Below are 16,195 nucleotides of genomic sequence, written 5' to 3' on the forward strand. Positions count from 1 at the left end.
TGGGCTTATTGGTTTTTCATCTGGCGTTCGTCGGATTAAATTTAGGAGGGGATTCCGGGGCACTTTGATTTGCGGCCTCCTATAAATTTCATCGCATTTGACATGACAATCGAGGGATGTCAACAGAAGGCAGGCGCCAAGTTGCAAATAGCGTGGTAATCCGATATTCCCATGTGGATGATCTCGTTGTTGTATGCAAATCAGACCAACAAAGCTGGCACTTAGCACAAAGAGTTATTTTAATAAATATGGCAAAAATTCTCATAAAAATAGTTTTAAAGGTTGATAAGGAATTAAAAGAAATTTTGTTTTATAAAAATCAGCAAGAAATTACATTGTTTAATACTTTCTAACAGCTTAGTCCCCAATTACTTGGCAATATTTAGAGTATTTTCTGTTCGGCCTGGTCCAATTTGACCACAAATCACTTGGAACATGTTTGACAATTGTCGTCGGATAACGGCTAAATCGCCATAAAAGTGCATAATAGCCATATAGAGGGCTCACGCCATGTACTACCATGATTGTGGCTTGGGCCAGGCTATGATCTCCATCCTGGCGGCGTGGAAATAGTTTAAGGCAATCTCCAGACGGGATTTGTGGCAATCTCTGTGGGCAACGATTGCTATCTGTCCCAGCCTACATGGCTTTGGGTACATACATAAGTGTATGTACGTATGTACAGATGTGTACACAGACATTCCTGCACATGACTCACAAATAATGTGCAATGGCAGCCATGGCCATGGTCGTCACCCAGACGTGACGACGCCCCCGGACTCCACGGACTCCCTCGGCGCCCTCCAAGCGTATTTTGAGGAAAATAATAATTTTTGCCAAGTTAATTTGCCATTTCCGGCGACGGCTGCTGTCAGCTTCCGTTTGGCAGCCGGGCAGGGAATAAGGAGTTGCAGCCCGAGTTGCACCTGAGCATGCTTAATTGAATTTCGCATTTGGCCGAAATTAACAGCCAGTGCCGAGGAGTTTGTTGATTCTGAGTGGCTTTTATTTGCGCATCTCGGCTAGCTGGGGTCAGCGGGAATGGGCATGGGGATGGAGATTCTCTGCGTGCCAATGTCTGCGCACTTGAAATGGCTAATGGGGAGAGAGGCGCATTGCTGCTGGCATTGCTTTCTGTCCCCCCGAATCTCAGATCGGGAGAGTCAGACCCATGCGTCTTCCAGTGGCGCACAGAACGTCAAAATGCGGCCCCGATGCCATAAAATTGCCTGAATTTAGCGCTAGGTTGCCGCCGTTTCTCTAGACCATCTCCAGTTTTTGCCTGGCAGCGGTCCAGCCATGTCTTCCTCATCCCTGGGAGTCCATACCCCCTTCCTCCATCTCCATTCTATGGCCATGTCAAGTGACTTTGCTCTGGGCTTGTTAATCTACGAGTGGATGCTTCTGCTGCAGCTTCTGCTACTTCGGCTTCTGCTTCCTGGTAGTTGCTGCTCCCCGGGCTTTGTTTTCATTACCGACCAAGTCCACATGGCGGCCTATTAAATGCAAAAAGTGCAGACAGCCAGAAAGACAAACGGTCGCCTGCGCCTTCCCAACTCCCTTCATATCCACAAACTGGCCACCACTGCCAAGAGAATTAAATATGCATGTTGCAGGAGCTCCAGCTCCATGGCATGTGGCTGGGTTATTAAAGTTAATTACAATTTTTCCTGGCATTCATTTTTTCTCGTAACGATAATTCAGATTTTTTAATGCTGTGTCCTTGCTCTGTGGCGATTTTTCCACTCTATTAATTTTTGCGTTGATTTATTTGCGGCATCGCCTTGTTTTTGCTTCCTTTGTTTACAGTCTGCGAAATCAGAGACAAAAAAATACGATCGCCATGTGGGCTAAATTGAAACTGAATCGATGGGAGGAATGGGATTGGCCATTTTCTCGTGGGGAAATCCAGTGGATGGACGAACTGGAGCGAATAGGCCCGCAGCTGGGCGGGCATGCTGTTTCTATTAGATTACATGAAAAGCTCTTTGATTATCTGCTGATGATAGTGATCGATGCCGGAATTAAATAACATGAGATGAAAGCCAGCTCTGATCTCGTCGTGGATTAATGAAAACAGATTGCTCGCACTTGGGGAAAAGACTGCAAGAACAGAGTTCAGAATTTAAAGTTTTCTAGCTATTATGATCAAAGAACTTTGTATAAGAATTGTATATACAGATAATAGTTCAAAAACACCATCACTCCTAATGGATTTTAGCAATTAGTTTTAATTCATAACATTTCAAACGTAACTTCCTTTAACATACAAGTATATATGTATTACTAGATTATACCACACCAATTCTAAATCAAATGCTTTCTTATTTGTTGCAGCTGAAAGCGACCTGCTCACCTTCGCACAACGCAAAATCCACTTCGAGACGGACAAGTCATTCCAGAATGAGCTCTTCACCGGCGAAACCAGGCCTCTGAGTGTCCGGCAGCTTTACACGGAGGCTGGGAAGGAACTGCCGGTGGCCACCGGAGCCACGGCGTCCGCCCTCGCCTCCTTGGCCTACTCACAGTCTCTGATACCGTCCCGCTCCATCTCCTTCAACGGCGAGGTTCTGTCCAGCGATCACGAAGTCCTGCAATTAAATGGATCCGCGGACTCGGAGGATCATCTGCTGTGCGGCTCGGACTTCGGCAATGCCAACCGCAAGCTGCGCACGCGCATCGATGCCGAGATCGAGATCCGACTGGTGAGTACCCACCATTTTTCCGGGTTAACTGGTTTCCCAGTAACTGGTAACCGTTAGAGGCGGGTTTCTGGCTGCAGGTACTCCATCCGCAGTTATGCTTCATGCATAAATAATACGTTTGTTGAACGGAACGACCACCCCAAAAAAATCAGACTACAACGACCTCATGTGTGTGGTCTGTGTGGCTGTGCGGCTGGCACTTCCTTCCATTCACCAGCTGGTTTGCCTCCGAAAGCTAATGCCAAACCCCCCTTTTGGCCGGCCAACTGTCATCCAACCATTTGCTCCACATAGACCGCACGGCCACCCAATCATTGTCATGGCTCTTTGGTGCTGATGATGATGACGGGCAGAACGGGATCGGGAACGGGAACTGGAACAAAGACCACACACTCGCCTCGGTCACAACTCCATCAAACATCGCCTATCTGCAGTTTGCTAATGGCCAACGAGGAGCAGCTCATGGCATGACTCCATCAACGGCGCTGCAAATCATTTCGAGTTAGTTGACTCGTTTTAATTGCCCAACTGTCGACCCACGCCATCGCCGCTTGGCATTCTATGATGCAGTCGTTAGGGAAGGAAGATTTGCGGTCTGCGCTTGGGCTGGGCAAATCCATTGAATCTTGGCAGTTTAATTGGGGTATCTTAATTAGACATTGCTGGGTTAATTAGGTAAGGGAGTGGGAAACTATATTAAAATGGCAATCAGTCTTGGCACTAAAAAATAATAACCTATTTGGTAGTCAATGCAGTTTTAAGCCATCCAATCTCACCAAAAGCATTTAATATTAAATCCAAGTATCTGTCTCACAACCACTGAAAGGAAAGGATTAGAGAAATACTTTTCATCCTTATCCGTATCCACGAAGCAATTTAGTCTGGAGCAATTTGAATTGATAAAAAAGATTGAAGTATTACGGGGATTTTCTTCGTTTATTTTGCCTAGCACGTCGCCAATTCTTTGCGCTGATATCAGAAAATTTCAGTTAATTTGAGCTAACGCGCTCTGCAGTCGACCCATTTGGTCTCCGAATCCTTCTTTGTCGTCGTCGTCGTCGCCGTCGTTTCTTGTTTATCTTTTAGCCGGGCCATTAGATAAGCTGTGCAAAGACAAACAGCCAATGGCCAATATCTGCAGACGGCGATGATGCCAATGGCAACGAACAGTAACTCTGCAAAATACCAACTACAGCAGCAAGAAAATCGCCGCGACGACGACGACAACTTGGATCCCTGTTCAATAGGTTGCCAAACTTGTTTTGGCAAAAACAGCGCCGGTTGTCAATCCCAGTTGACTGTCGACTGTCGCCAACTATCCTGCCTTTTTCTCATTTTTGTTTTTGCCAGCTCCAATCGACTTTTAGCTCCATTCTGTCGACTGCTTCTTAATAAAATGACTTTTAATCCTTTTCGCATTGCGTTTGACGTTAGTTAGCCTCAGTCTTCCGCTCCGATACACCCCAAAAGAGGTCCCAAAGAGGTTCCAAACAGATCCCCCAGCGAGATCCAGACAGGAGTTCAGCTCCAAAGACGACGGCCTGGCCATTAGCGCTTTGCGGTTTATTGGTTACGGCAGCCACTATCTCAAAGATGGCCCATTTGGGCGACTCTCGCTGTCGTTGTTGTTGCCGTATTTGCCGTCTTGACGGCACTTAAATTGCGTTATTATATACGGCTCGACATTTATGTGCAAATACTTTATCGTTAAAAGTTGGACACATTTGCTCCGCTTCATCCATTGAGGGCAAAGAGCCGCGAAAAGAATTTGGCTGCAGCTCCTGAAGAAAGAAAGAAAGAGCCAAGCCCAGACTCATTGTCGGATTCAGGCATTTCTTTATGGCCAAACTGCCTCACTTTGGCCATTGGAAATCTAGCTCAAGTGTCTTTTTATGTAGATTTTCCGTGGTGTGGGTGGGTGTTATTTTGGAATTTTAGGGGGATGAAAAACTACTGAGTTGGGGGACAATGAAAATTTTTTTTTTTTTTGTTTTTTTTTTCAATTGTTACAATTGATTCAAGCAGCCAAATCGAAAATCAAATGAATCGATTGCGCTTTTCCCTATTTTTTATGAGCGTAATTCACTTAAGACCAGCACACAATTCGAATGTGGGGAATGCTTGTGCAAAGCAAATAGAAAAACAACCATTTAAATAATTGTACTTCCAGATTGTTTACTTTCTTGTTGATATTTGTAAAAATAAAATGATTTGTGTTTTCGAATCCTCTGTTTGGACAGTTCCAATTTGGAACGAATAATCTAATGCATACCAATACTAACGTGTAACTAGACCAAAGCTGTTATGGCATCGACCATCTCCGCAAAGGTTGTTTCCCTTTATTGTTTTTAATTAATCTGATTGATTTTTGCTTTCGTAACAAAGTGTAGGACGCGTGTCACATTTTCGGGTGATTTCAAAATCGCGTGACTTGTCCCAGTTTGCAGAAAGCATAGAGAATATCTGCGCATACACGGCACAATGCTACTTTGCGCACATTTACCATAAAGGGATATTCGTGACAGGCGGCTCTCTTGTGCGGCTTATTAAGGACCTGTCCGCCGGAACATGAAGCATACATACGTGGATCATAAAACATTAATTTTGCATGCCAACTGCCTAATTATGGCGATGTTTCAACTCTTTCCTTGCTCTTTGTATCCATTTCAGCCCGCTGCCATCGAGGATTTGCGGAAGTGGACGTCCAGCGAGGCGCTGGGTGATGTCACCGTCACACCGGATTGCATGCATCACGTGGACACCTCGGTGAGCACCTCGCTGGCCATCGGCGAGAATGGCATCCTGACCCCGGCCCTGTCCCCGTCCGTCCTCTCCGCCGACGCCGTCGATGCCCTCTACTCCCAGAATCTGAGCCAGCCGGCGGACAGCTCCCGGCACAACCACCACACGCAGGCCCTCATCCCGAACGATATCAATAAAGACGTGCCTTTGAACCATCGCTTGCCTTCACCCGAGGAACAGACCAAGCAGATTGCCTTAAAGTGAGTAATTCTGAAGTGATTCAAATAGGTGCACTATTTAAATAATGTCATGCAATGTTGATTTATATTCATTCCTTTGAAAATCAGCATAGAAAAGGAAGCATATATAAATAAATAATCTAAGGTAGCGTTTCTTAAAATTACCAATAATTATTCTCCTAGACTCAACGTGCAACAGTTTTAAGTCTACTGTGCTTCACGTACAGTTTTACAAGATCTGCACATTGTCTTTCTTTTTTCCAATTTCAAACACGATTTTAATTCGTTTTTTATGCAAATTTCGCGGCAAGTATTGTTTGTTTTCTGTTTCATGACGCACACAAAAGAATAGCTATTAACAGCGTGGCTTGTATAGTACGTGTATATAGTATGTGCTATACATTTTTTCAACGTTCAATTGTCTGCGTTTGGAGCACGAGATGTTTGCTCATCGAGCGCATCGGTCGAAACAAAAAATGCTTAAATAAATTAATTCAATTACGTATGAATATTTACAATGCGGCCACACATTATGCAAGTGTCGCCGACCCGGCACCACTCTCCACTCCCCACCCCCAATCCATTGGATCCATGAACACACCCCTCCTACGATTTCCATCTCCATATCCATACTGGCCATGGCTCATTTGCTCGGCTTTTTAAACTCCGAAATGGAGCAGCCACATACGAGCCGTATTCACGCTCCACCGATTTGGAGCACGAAAAATGTGGTTGGCTGGCTGGTATTAAAGCGTAAACAAATTGTTGTTTGGATTACCACAAAAGTGCACTTCAAACTGCGCGAGGTTCCCATTCCGGCATCAGATCGATCAGTCCACATCTGCAGGCACTCAGAAAAACATCTGTAATTGCTTGCATAACGCAAAAATATGTATATACTTTTTATACAGAAACATTTGTTCAATTAAAAAAATTACATTAATTTTCAATAAGATATGATTTCATAACTTATTTTAGGCAGTTCAAATCCTATTTTTTTGTGTAAATGGATTAACAAAGGAAGTCATTAGATTCGACGAAGTCATAAATAACATACGAATTTATTGCTCAAATAAATTGCTTAAATTTATATTTTTGAGGAACGCTCTTGAGTGAAATATATATAATAGTCATTCATTACAGTTAAAACTAATTATCTTTTTGAGAAAATTCCAACTCAAAGCAATTCCTCCCACATAATCTCTACCATATACCATTTTCAAAGCATGATTAATAGAGTTGCTAAACGATCGCCACATTCTCCCACCCACAACAGATACCCCGCCGAAGTGATTTCGGTGAACACCAGCGGAAAGCACTTCCAGCGGATGTGTGCGGCGCGCAAGTCCACCAGTGGAGGATACGCGGGTGGTGCCACCGCCGGATCCTCGAGCAGCACATCGCCGGAGAACGCCGGCCAGGCAGAGGGCAATAACCTGGACGACAATGTGCAGACGGTGAGCCGGAGGTCAAGATCGCGGAAAGTGCGCGGAAAGCGGCGGAACACGATAGCCGGAATCGACCAGAAGGAAATCCAGGATGCGGCCAATGGGTATGTAATCGTGTCTATCTACCGATCTATCTGTCTATATGTGCTCCTACATGGACAGGTGTCACCTGTTCCTTCCTTTCCCACCTTCGTTCGCCTCTCGAACTGTACAAAGGCCATACTAAACTCGTATAACCATGTGTACATACATCCTGGATAGGTCCTTGCGGATCTGTCCAGAGATTCTCCCCATATACTCGAATTATCCGACTTATTCGCAATTGCATTTTCTTATGAGATTATTGTGATCAGCCCAGTTCGCTGAACGATTTGTTATGCTGTTTAGTTTTCTTCGTTTGCCTAATTTCGTGTACTTTAATTGCGCCTCTTATTGTTTAAACAAATGCCTGGCCGAGTGTACAAATCGGACTTTTGCGCCATTAACTATTAGCGTATAGATATTGTTTACCCAATTAGCAGCACAAATTGCATGCCACCAACTGAATGTCTCTAAATTACGATTAAAAACTAAAAAATTGAATGTTGTACAAAGAAAATTGTAAATAAATTGTGTTATTAGCTCTATGTAATTAGAAACTCTAGCCGAATTCAAATTTTCAGCCGCCTTTTTTGCGAAATTCAGTTCGAAACCGATTCGGCAGCGGAAACTAAAGCCTTTTTGGATGATTTTCAAAAGCGAATTTGCAAAACAGCCTAACAAATTAAACGATTTTCAGCAGCCACAAAATACAAAAATATTTCCTTAACACACACATACACACAGTCACACATTTCATGATCCATCCGAGACACCCACCCTTTCGCCGCCCCCGCATTGTTATCCTGGTCGCGAACCACCCACACACGTCGGCAACATTTGTTGCCAGCAACATGCAGCATGCAGCATGCAGCACTCGACTCTAGGTTGTTTGGGCCAACATTCTGTCAGTCAGTCGGCCCACTCTCGGCCATTTCTGGTGCATCATCAGCATAAATCATGCGAGAGGCTGGTTCCGTAGGATTTGCTCTGCCAAGACCCAAAAGCAAACCGTGGCCCCCAGCAACACCAGCAACAAATGCCGCATTCGAAATGTTTTTTACTTGGGCTCACTGCTTTTCTGCTTTTCCTGTGCTTTTCAAATGGCACACACGACGCCTTTTGCTAAAAGTTTCATAAATCTTATTTTGTTTTGTTGGCCCGACTTTCGGTTGGCGTCTGCCCACCAACTCCAACTCAAACTTAGTCCCCAACTCGGCGACGGCGTCATTCCATTTGACTGCGTTCTACATACTATAAAGTATATGTGCAACTTGAAACCCCAACTCAGACACACACTCACTACATATATGTATGGGTGCCCCATTATGTCAATGCTGTTCGATATCTGTGCGATCAGCAGTCGAAAAAGCGGAGCACAGCGAAAACGTTGAGCCCTGTCCAGTGGCTGCCAAACTGTAAGTGCATTTCGTGATTGTTTATTTCTGTTTGCGCACAGAGAGAAATGCTCCATATAAAAGTGCAGTATAAGTAGATGGAAATGTCAAGATACCTCTGAAGATCAAATGTCAATGTGTTCAGCACAAACTTTCAATTCATATAAGTTACTCCCATTCCCAAAGTCCAAAGGATTTTCTTTCTGTTTACTGAGATACAGTGGAAATGTTTTAGCAATGACTGCACTTTGGGCACCCGCCCCTCCTGAAATCTGTGAGATCCCCCGATTCAAGCTGCTTGCTGGCCCAGAATCTTATCGCCAATATAGTGCCTCTCCACCTCCCGATCGCTCCCAGCATGCCACACTTTTTGTGGGGGAAGAAATCCGGGAGAATTTACCCACTCGAAAACTTAGATGTTGTAATCGCCTTTAATAATCCACTGAACAGCCGCAGCAGCGTGGGGAAAATGAAAATACAAAAATATAAATGTATTTGGGAAAATTAAACTTTGAACTGCGCCATTAATTAATTTTCAGCGTGTTGTTGTTGTTCTTCCCCCCAGGCACGTTGTGTATTTTGCATCTGTGTGTGCGTGCGTGAAATTAACCAGAACCATAAATTTAAACCCAAATCAAAGTCGAAATCAAACATCATGTCTGAAAATTGCTCACAATAATTTTCACGAGGAAGGCAAATCTGTACTACTCACTCTTTCTCTCTGTCTCTATCGCTCCGCCCCTCTTCATCTCTTCATCTCGCACATGTCCATCCATCATTACCAAAAATGCTAACCAAATACCAAACATATTTTCTCTTTTATGTTCTCTCCTAAACACAATACATATTTGCACAAACGAACAAACAAAAACCCCACAAATAATTCCACCATGTAAACAGCAATGGGGAGTCCAAGAATGCCTCGAATGCCACCTCTCCGGTGGCCCCAGCTCACCAGGCGGAGGCCTCCTCGTCGGATGCCAAGAAGTCCAAGAAGTTCGGACGCAGCAAGTCCAGCGACATCTTAAAAAAGGAATCTGCTGCCTTGCCCTACGACAAGGGAAAGAGCACCCTCACCCGGCTGAACTCCCTGAAGCAGTGGGGTCGCAACCGCTTCAAGTTCATGCAGCGCACCGGCGAACTGGGCGACCAGTTGGACACCAGCGGCTGCAGCTCCCAGAACAGTTCCGCGGAGAAGGCGGACAGCCATCATGGATCGCCGGCGGGCGAGAGCTCCAAGCGCGACATCGACGACGAGTGCGTGGTGCATCATCTGGTGGCCCAGAAGAGTGAATCTCGGTTTTCGCACGAACGAAAGCCTTCGTATTCCTCCTCGGAGAAGAGCATTAGTGTGTCCAGCAGTGGCCAGCTCAGGGGCAGACTGCAACTGTCATCCGGACCGATGGCAGCGGCCCACGTGAAGATGCGGGAAACAGCCACTCTGAACAGGCAAAGGCGAAACGGCCTCCATGCCCTGGCTGGCAAGGAGGAGCAGCCGCATTCCTCGAGCGGCAACTGGAGTGCCAGCTCGGAATCGGGACGCGCCTCCATTGGCAGCGAGATCACCATGCAGCCGAAGTCGAGTGCCTCGAGTACATCGTTAAATGTGTCCAGTTTTCAGCCAGGAGGAGCGGGCAGTGGTCCACCATCCTCCATGCTGAGCAGAAGGAGATTCCTGAACACCTCCGCCTCCAGCAGTGTGACCAGTGAGGGCACTGCCACCCCGGAACTTCAGGCGGAGACAGGTGCCTATCCTGGTCACCTAGACGATGAGACGAGTTCCGCTTACAGCTGCGACACAGAGGGCTACTACACATCCTTCCACATGGACAGCGGACTTCGAACGCTGAAGGAAGAGGAGCCCTCAGCGATGCCCGGAACTCCGCTCCAGACGAGCCTGCACACCAGCAGCTACTCCTTCGGTAGCCAGTCCAATCAAACAGTACTCAATGCGGAGAGCGAGTATGAGCTGTTTGGCAGGGGATCCACCTCCACGACAACGAGCTCGGCGGGCACTGTGTGCACAGCTCTAATGAGTGGCGCCGCCTCTGGGCCGGATGTGCCCGAGCGGAGTAGCTCGTTGGGCAAGCACAGTGGTCAGAGCCGGAGCCAGAGCACCAGTGCCAGCAGCAGCACGCTGGAGAGGAGTTACAGCAGCAGTACCATTGGAAGCACCCTGGAGCGCACGGGAACCATCAAGAGGAATGTTAAGATGTCGCCAACCAAGGGAGGCACTGAAGTGTCGGAGAAGGATGGCCAACAGGAGCAGGATCAGCAGCAGCAGCTGGAGTTCTCCGAGAGCTCCGATCTGGAGGGCGTGGAGCGCATTGAGCGGATCAAGCAGAAGACGGCCATCAGCTCGAAGAGAATACCCTCCATGTGCATCATCACGCCCACCACCAGTGACGACGATGAGCACCAGGCCAATGATCCGAATCGCACGCTCACCAGCCTCACCATCGAGGTGGACCACGAGGAGCAGGACGAGGATGAGGCGGAGCAAAAGACGCCCACGAACAGCAAGGACCACAACCTCAACGAACTGAAGCAGACGCCCACGAAAGCGCTGAGCGGGATGTTCGAGAAACTGAGGGTGAAACTGGTTCCGGGCAAAAGCTCTCCGGCCAAGAATCAAATCCAACCGAAGCCCGCCAACGCGAGTGCCGTGAATGACGATGAGCTTTACGATTTGGCCGGCGAGTACGTCACCATAGCAGACATCAGCAACAATAACAACAACAACAAGCACATCGGACGACGTAACACGGGAATGGGCATATACTATTCCAATGACATAGTTTCCAAGAGGGTTGAACCGTCGCCGTCTGCCGTTTCCGAGTACGTTTCCCTGAACGAGCTGCCTCAGCACTTGCGTCGGCACGCGGTCTCGTCGAGATCCTCTCCTCCAGCGGAGAGCGAGTCCTGCGCACAACAACAGCTGCCCGTCGAGCCGGCAGCTGCGACGTCCCAGCCACCACCACTACCCCTCGGCCGCAGGACGCAGGGGGTGGGAGATGGTGTGCCCATGTACGCGGAAATCGGCGAACTGAGCGAAGAGAAGCCGCTCGCATCGGTGGCGAATCGTCGACTGCGCCCGAACGCCGAGGGGAAATTGGTCTACGACTCCGACAGTCTGAAGCGGCGCAAGGGTGCACACACCACCTTCGCACCTGGGCCGTACGTAAAGGAAACCGAAAGTGCGCTCCACAGTGCTGAAAGTGCAGCGGCGGCAGCAGCATCGTCCCAGGATTCAGGATCATCAGGAGCCATCGGCAGCACCAAGAGCGCCAAGCTCCTCCTGCTCACCAGCGGCGGACTAATCTCTGGCAATCGCAAGGTGGCCAACGTTAGGCCCATTGTGGCCAAATCCCCGCTCAGCAGGAACGTCAGCGAAATGGCCACCTACCAGGCAACCAGCTATCAGGACCAGAAACAACTCCTGGCCAACCGTACGAATCCCTTCTACGAGACCATTGCCGCTCCCGTGGCCAATCTGATGATGCCATCGCCGTCGGGCAAGTCCAATTCCTCGACGGGCTCCACAGCCACCAGTTCCTCCTCATCGGCATCGGGTCACTCCGGTGAAGAAGGTAAGCCAGAGCGGCTCCCGTCAGCCAGCAGCCGCCCCTCCTCTTGCTTACCCACAACTAAATCTCAATCCGAATCCGAATCCGTATCCTTATCTGCATCCGGTTTCCTTGTAAATAACACTGCCACCACTGAAACGTCTGCCAAGAGCACCCTTAATCACCACATAGCCACCAAGTCAGCGGGCAGCATATCAAGTGTAAGGGAGCATCAGCCCCAGCATCCAAATCAGAACCCCAAAGATGGCGAGTCGAAAGTGAGGGTTGTTGAAATGGAAACTACCACCCTGGGGGATGCGTTTAAAATGGGGGAGCACGGACCACCCCTTCCGCCGAGGGCGAAAGTTAACGACAAACACCCCACCAAGCCCCTATCGATTGACCCAATTGCGCTGCACTTTTCCGTCGCTGGCAATCCCGTCCAGCCGCGCACCGCCCTCAAGCGGAACAACAGCTACCGGCTGGCCAACGATGAGCTCAAACTGGAGATGAACAAGGAGAATCTCTCCGTGTCCTTCGGCTCCGAGAGAGCACCTAGTTCGGGTGCAATGCCCCTAAGTTCCGTGCAGCAGCAGCACGCAACAAGTTCCCTTAGGCTGCGCAACCTGAGCAACCACCTGCCCACCGCCAGCCACTCACCTGGCGGCGAGCGGCGGATAGCCAAGTCCTTTGAGCGCCTGGTGGACGAGTTCTCGCTGTCGCTAACCACGGGTAACGATTCCTCCTATCTGAAGAACAAGTCGCTCGAGAACTTCGATGACTCACCCGCCCTGTTGGCCGTAGCTTCGCCTGAACAAAGGCCAGACATAAACGCCTCAAACTCCTCAGATTCCGAATCAGAGGAGGACGAGGAGGAGTTGGCCCCGCCTCTGTCCCAGTCCCTGCCGGCCCAAAAGTACCACAAGTCCTTTGTGGACAGTGTGCTGCTGCGCCCGTTTAAAATCATCCTGCCCAGCGACGAGAACGGCAACCGTCGCCAGCGCATTTTACAGAAATTCGAGGTTACAGAGATATGGTAGTTAGCCCGTCCTGCTCGACACCACCTACACAAAACCCTAATTGCCGAGATTGGCACGGCTCAAAGGAGCGCCGGACTCTTGAGCCACCCATGTAGTGTGTAGTGTGTGGGCCTCATTAAAGTTGCATGCACTTGGCCAGACCTGTGCGTGTTCAATGGGCCAAGATGGGGGTCTGGTCTGTACGGGGTTCTGTTCTGGGGTTCAATGTTCACACTTGATATGCTCCAAGCTGTGCTCCTCTTTTAAAGATAATTTCCCTGAAATCCACACATGCCTCTTACACTTACCTATAAACCAGCTGGCTTTCGAGACTTAATAACCTGCGCTGTTTATACAGTTTGCACTCCAAAGCCTTTATACAGAACTGAAATAGATACATATATACTAAACGTATTCATACTCACAAAGTATTTTTAAATCCAAGCGTGTGTATAAACAAAGTATTACTGCCTTTCGTTTTTAATTTTTTTCCGCCGAATTATGCTCGATTAATTAGTTATGTGTGTTCTTAACATTAGAATTACTGAATAATACATGTTAATTGTTTACTCATAAGTATGTGTGTAACTAATTATAATTAACATAAACCAACACATGATTATTGTACATTTTGTAAAGTTTTTTGCACCGTTCACGTCTTGTACATCCACATAATACTCAACTACAACGTTTAATACATAAGTTTAAGTTCCACGACTATGATGCTAATTTTTCGAGTTTTTAATTTCGCATTTCCTACTCATTTTCCAAATTATACGGACCGTGAGTCGTGCAAAAGACTTCTATTGCATTTTCCTAACAAAATTGCTTGTGTGTTTGTATATGTTATAGAGTAGTAGTAGTTTTTTGCACACCCCGTCCGACTAACGAATGATCAGTAATAGTTGCACGAGTAGCTGAAAGATTAGCACATGGCCTAAACAAGTTAAGTTCTTGGCTAAGTTCAACCACATTCCATAAACGAAATCCAATTTACCACCGATCGTAAGTAATGTTTAAAAACGAGAATAAAATGAAAACAAACGAAAATTCGGCATTGACATTATCATTGGCATTTGGTTCGCGGTAAAGGAACCCCCATACTTACAGTCGAACCATCCCACCCAAAAGCATTTAAGCATCCAACACCACACTCGCAAATTTTCATCCAGCACCCATGCACCAATATTCGGCATTTGTAAATATTCGCTCAGTTCATTGGGATTTGGGATTGGGACTCCGAGGTAATGTCATCCGAAACACCCAGGTACGTATGGAACCGCTTGCCCTGAACGCTTGTTATATTTGATAGCCCTAACGATCTGCACTTGAAACCGCTTACTAATCTCAAAAGGAATATTGGGTACAGAAAAGAGACTAAAGTCTAATCCGCGCAATCATTCTTCTATCCGCAGGGTATCAACGTTTCTCTAATATCTATGAGCAAGTGCAGCCAGCACCGAGCACCCAGCCAGAGGAAGAAGCGAATGCCACGCCCTTCCAGCGCAGTGCACCTATCTACTGGACACTGCAGAATCGCCGCAGCCAGCCAAGGCCACAGCCCCCTGGCAACGTGATCTGCCGGGATGACCTCTACGCCACGCCCATACGACGGGCCGACCGACTGCCACGCCCAGTGGCTGCAGCTGCATCAACGGCAGCGGAAGGCAACAGGAGCAACATATCGCCAATTGTGCCAAGAAATCGCGCAGGAGCATTCATCACCTCCACGCCCACGAGAACCGGAGAAGGAGAACGAGATCCGGAGAACACACAACTTCCCCCCATGAAGCAGCCATCCCGCAACTGGAGCGATGACGCACCCGAACGCCTCAATACCTGTGCCGATCGCATTGGCCAAAGCAAGACCACGCTAATGGACTTTAAGAAGCTGCTGCTGGCCAAGTCCGCCAAGGCGAGTCCGGTTCAGAGGAAGGTGTCCGCCGTGGAGCTTCTGAAGAAGCCAACCCAAGCCACCGCAACGCCGCCCGTTTTAAAACCCAGCGGGGCTGGACAGAAAGTAGCATCAGCTGGAAGCAAGCCAACGATCAACACCAGCCTGAAGCTCCTAGACTTGAGCGGCTCCCCCAAGACTTTCGCCAACCGGAGGATGCTGCGGCAAGGTCAGTTTGGGTCGCCATCTAAGACCTTTGCTCCAAAGATGCGAGGTCCCGTAAACATGGTGGCTGCAGCGGCGGCACCCCCGCGAACTGACATCATGTCCACCACGATTCCGGAGGCGAATAGCGAGGAGGATCAGTCCAACACCAGCGGAGGATCGCGAGCCAGTTCAGAGGCGGGCGAGAACGTGCCCTCCAGCTTCGACTTGAAGCGGAACTTCTTTTTGCAAACCGAGGAGAACAACTTCATGCGAGGGGAGCTGAAGCCCAGCTTTGCCAAGTCAAATGGAGCAGCTGGAGGTGCTAGCACCGAAGGCGGCAATAAGTACGTGGCAGCTCCGGTGGCGAATCCTCCGCTGCCCTCCTTTGAAACGGCGTTGTAGAGTGGGTCTAACCCACTGCTGTAGCCAGCTATAATACATATTCCATAAGAAAAGATACCCATAATCAGATGAGCAATTTCCTTCCGTAGCCAAGCCGAAACTGCATTTATTGACGGACGGAAACGAGTCAGAAGCGATGCTACTTTATGCAACATATACATATATCACTATATATACACAACACCTTTATACAATAAACTGTATTTTTTAAATTGTGCTGCTTGTATAAACGGAGATGTTTTATACACGAATTCGAATCGTCTATACACCTACAATATATTTATTTGTAATTTTACGTTATTTATTGCAATTATGTATTACGCTACACGCATTGCTCTTTGTTTTGTAGTACCCTTGTACGTCTACGAACTGATGAGAATCGCTTATTGAGTAAAAGAAATCATTAGATAACACTTGAAAACTTTTGGCATATCTTATTTGGGGTGTTTATTTGTCTGTACAATTTGAGAAGTTAAGGAACTTAAAGAAGTTCCTAAA

General features: G+C 47.7%; 1 protein-coding gene across 2 annotated transcripts in view; it reads left to right on the forward strand.

The window, feature by feature from the left end:
• The window catches only part of LOC6554070, a 38,271-nt gene extending 22,153 nt beyond the window's left edge, over positions 1-16,118 (forward strand). Inside the window, exons 2-6 of one of the 2 annotated variants that reach the window (XM_001979544.3) lie at positions 2,338-2,705; positions 5,376-5,707; positions 6,963-7,238; positions 9,510-12,199; positions 14,610-16,118. In XM_001979544.3, coding sequence (XP_001979580.1) covers positions 2,338-2,705; positions 5,376-5,707; positions 6,963-7,238; positions 9,510-12,199; positions 14,610-15,697 — 4,754 coding nt within the window. In that variant the 3' untranslated portion in view covers positions 15,698-16,118. Of the gene's footprint in view, positions 1-2,337; positions 2,706-5,375; positions 5,708-6,452; positions 6,579-6,962; positions 7,239-9,509; positions 12,200-14,609 lie in introns of those variants that run through there. The other variant, XM_026978546.1, reaches the window with a different exon arrangement.
• The last annotated feature ends 77 nt before the right edge of the window (positions 16,119-16,195 follow it).

Source organism: Drosophila erecta, unplaced genomic scaffold (assembly GCF_003286155.1).
Source record: "Drosophila erecta strain 14021-0224.00,06,07 unplaced genomic scaffold, DereRS2 tig00000000-arrow-pilon, whole genome shotgun sequence".
Taxonomy (NCBI): domain Eukaryota; kingdom Metazoa; phylum Arthropoda; class Insecta; order Diptera; family Drosophilidae; genus Drosophila; species Drosophila erecta.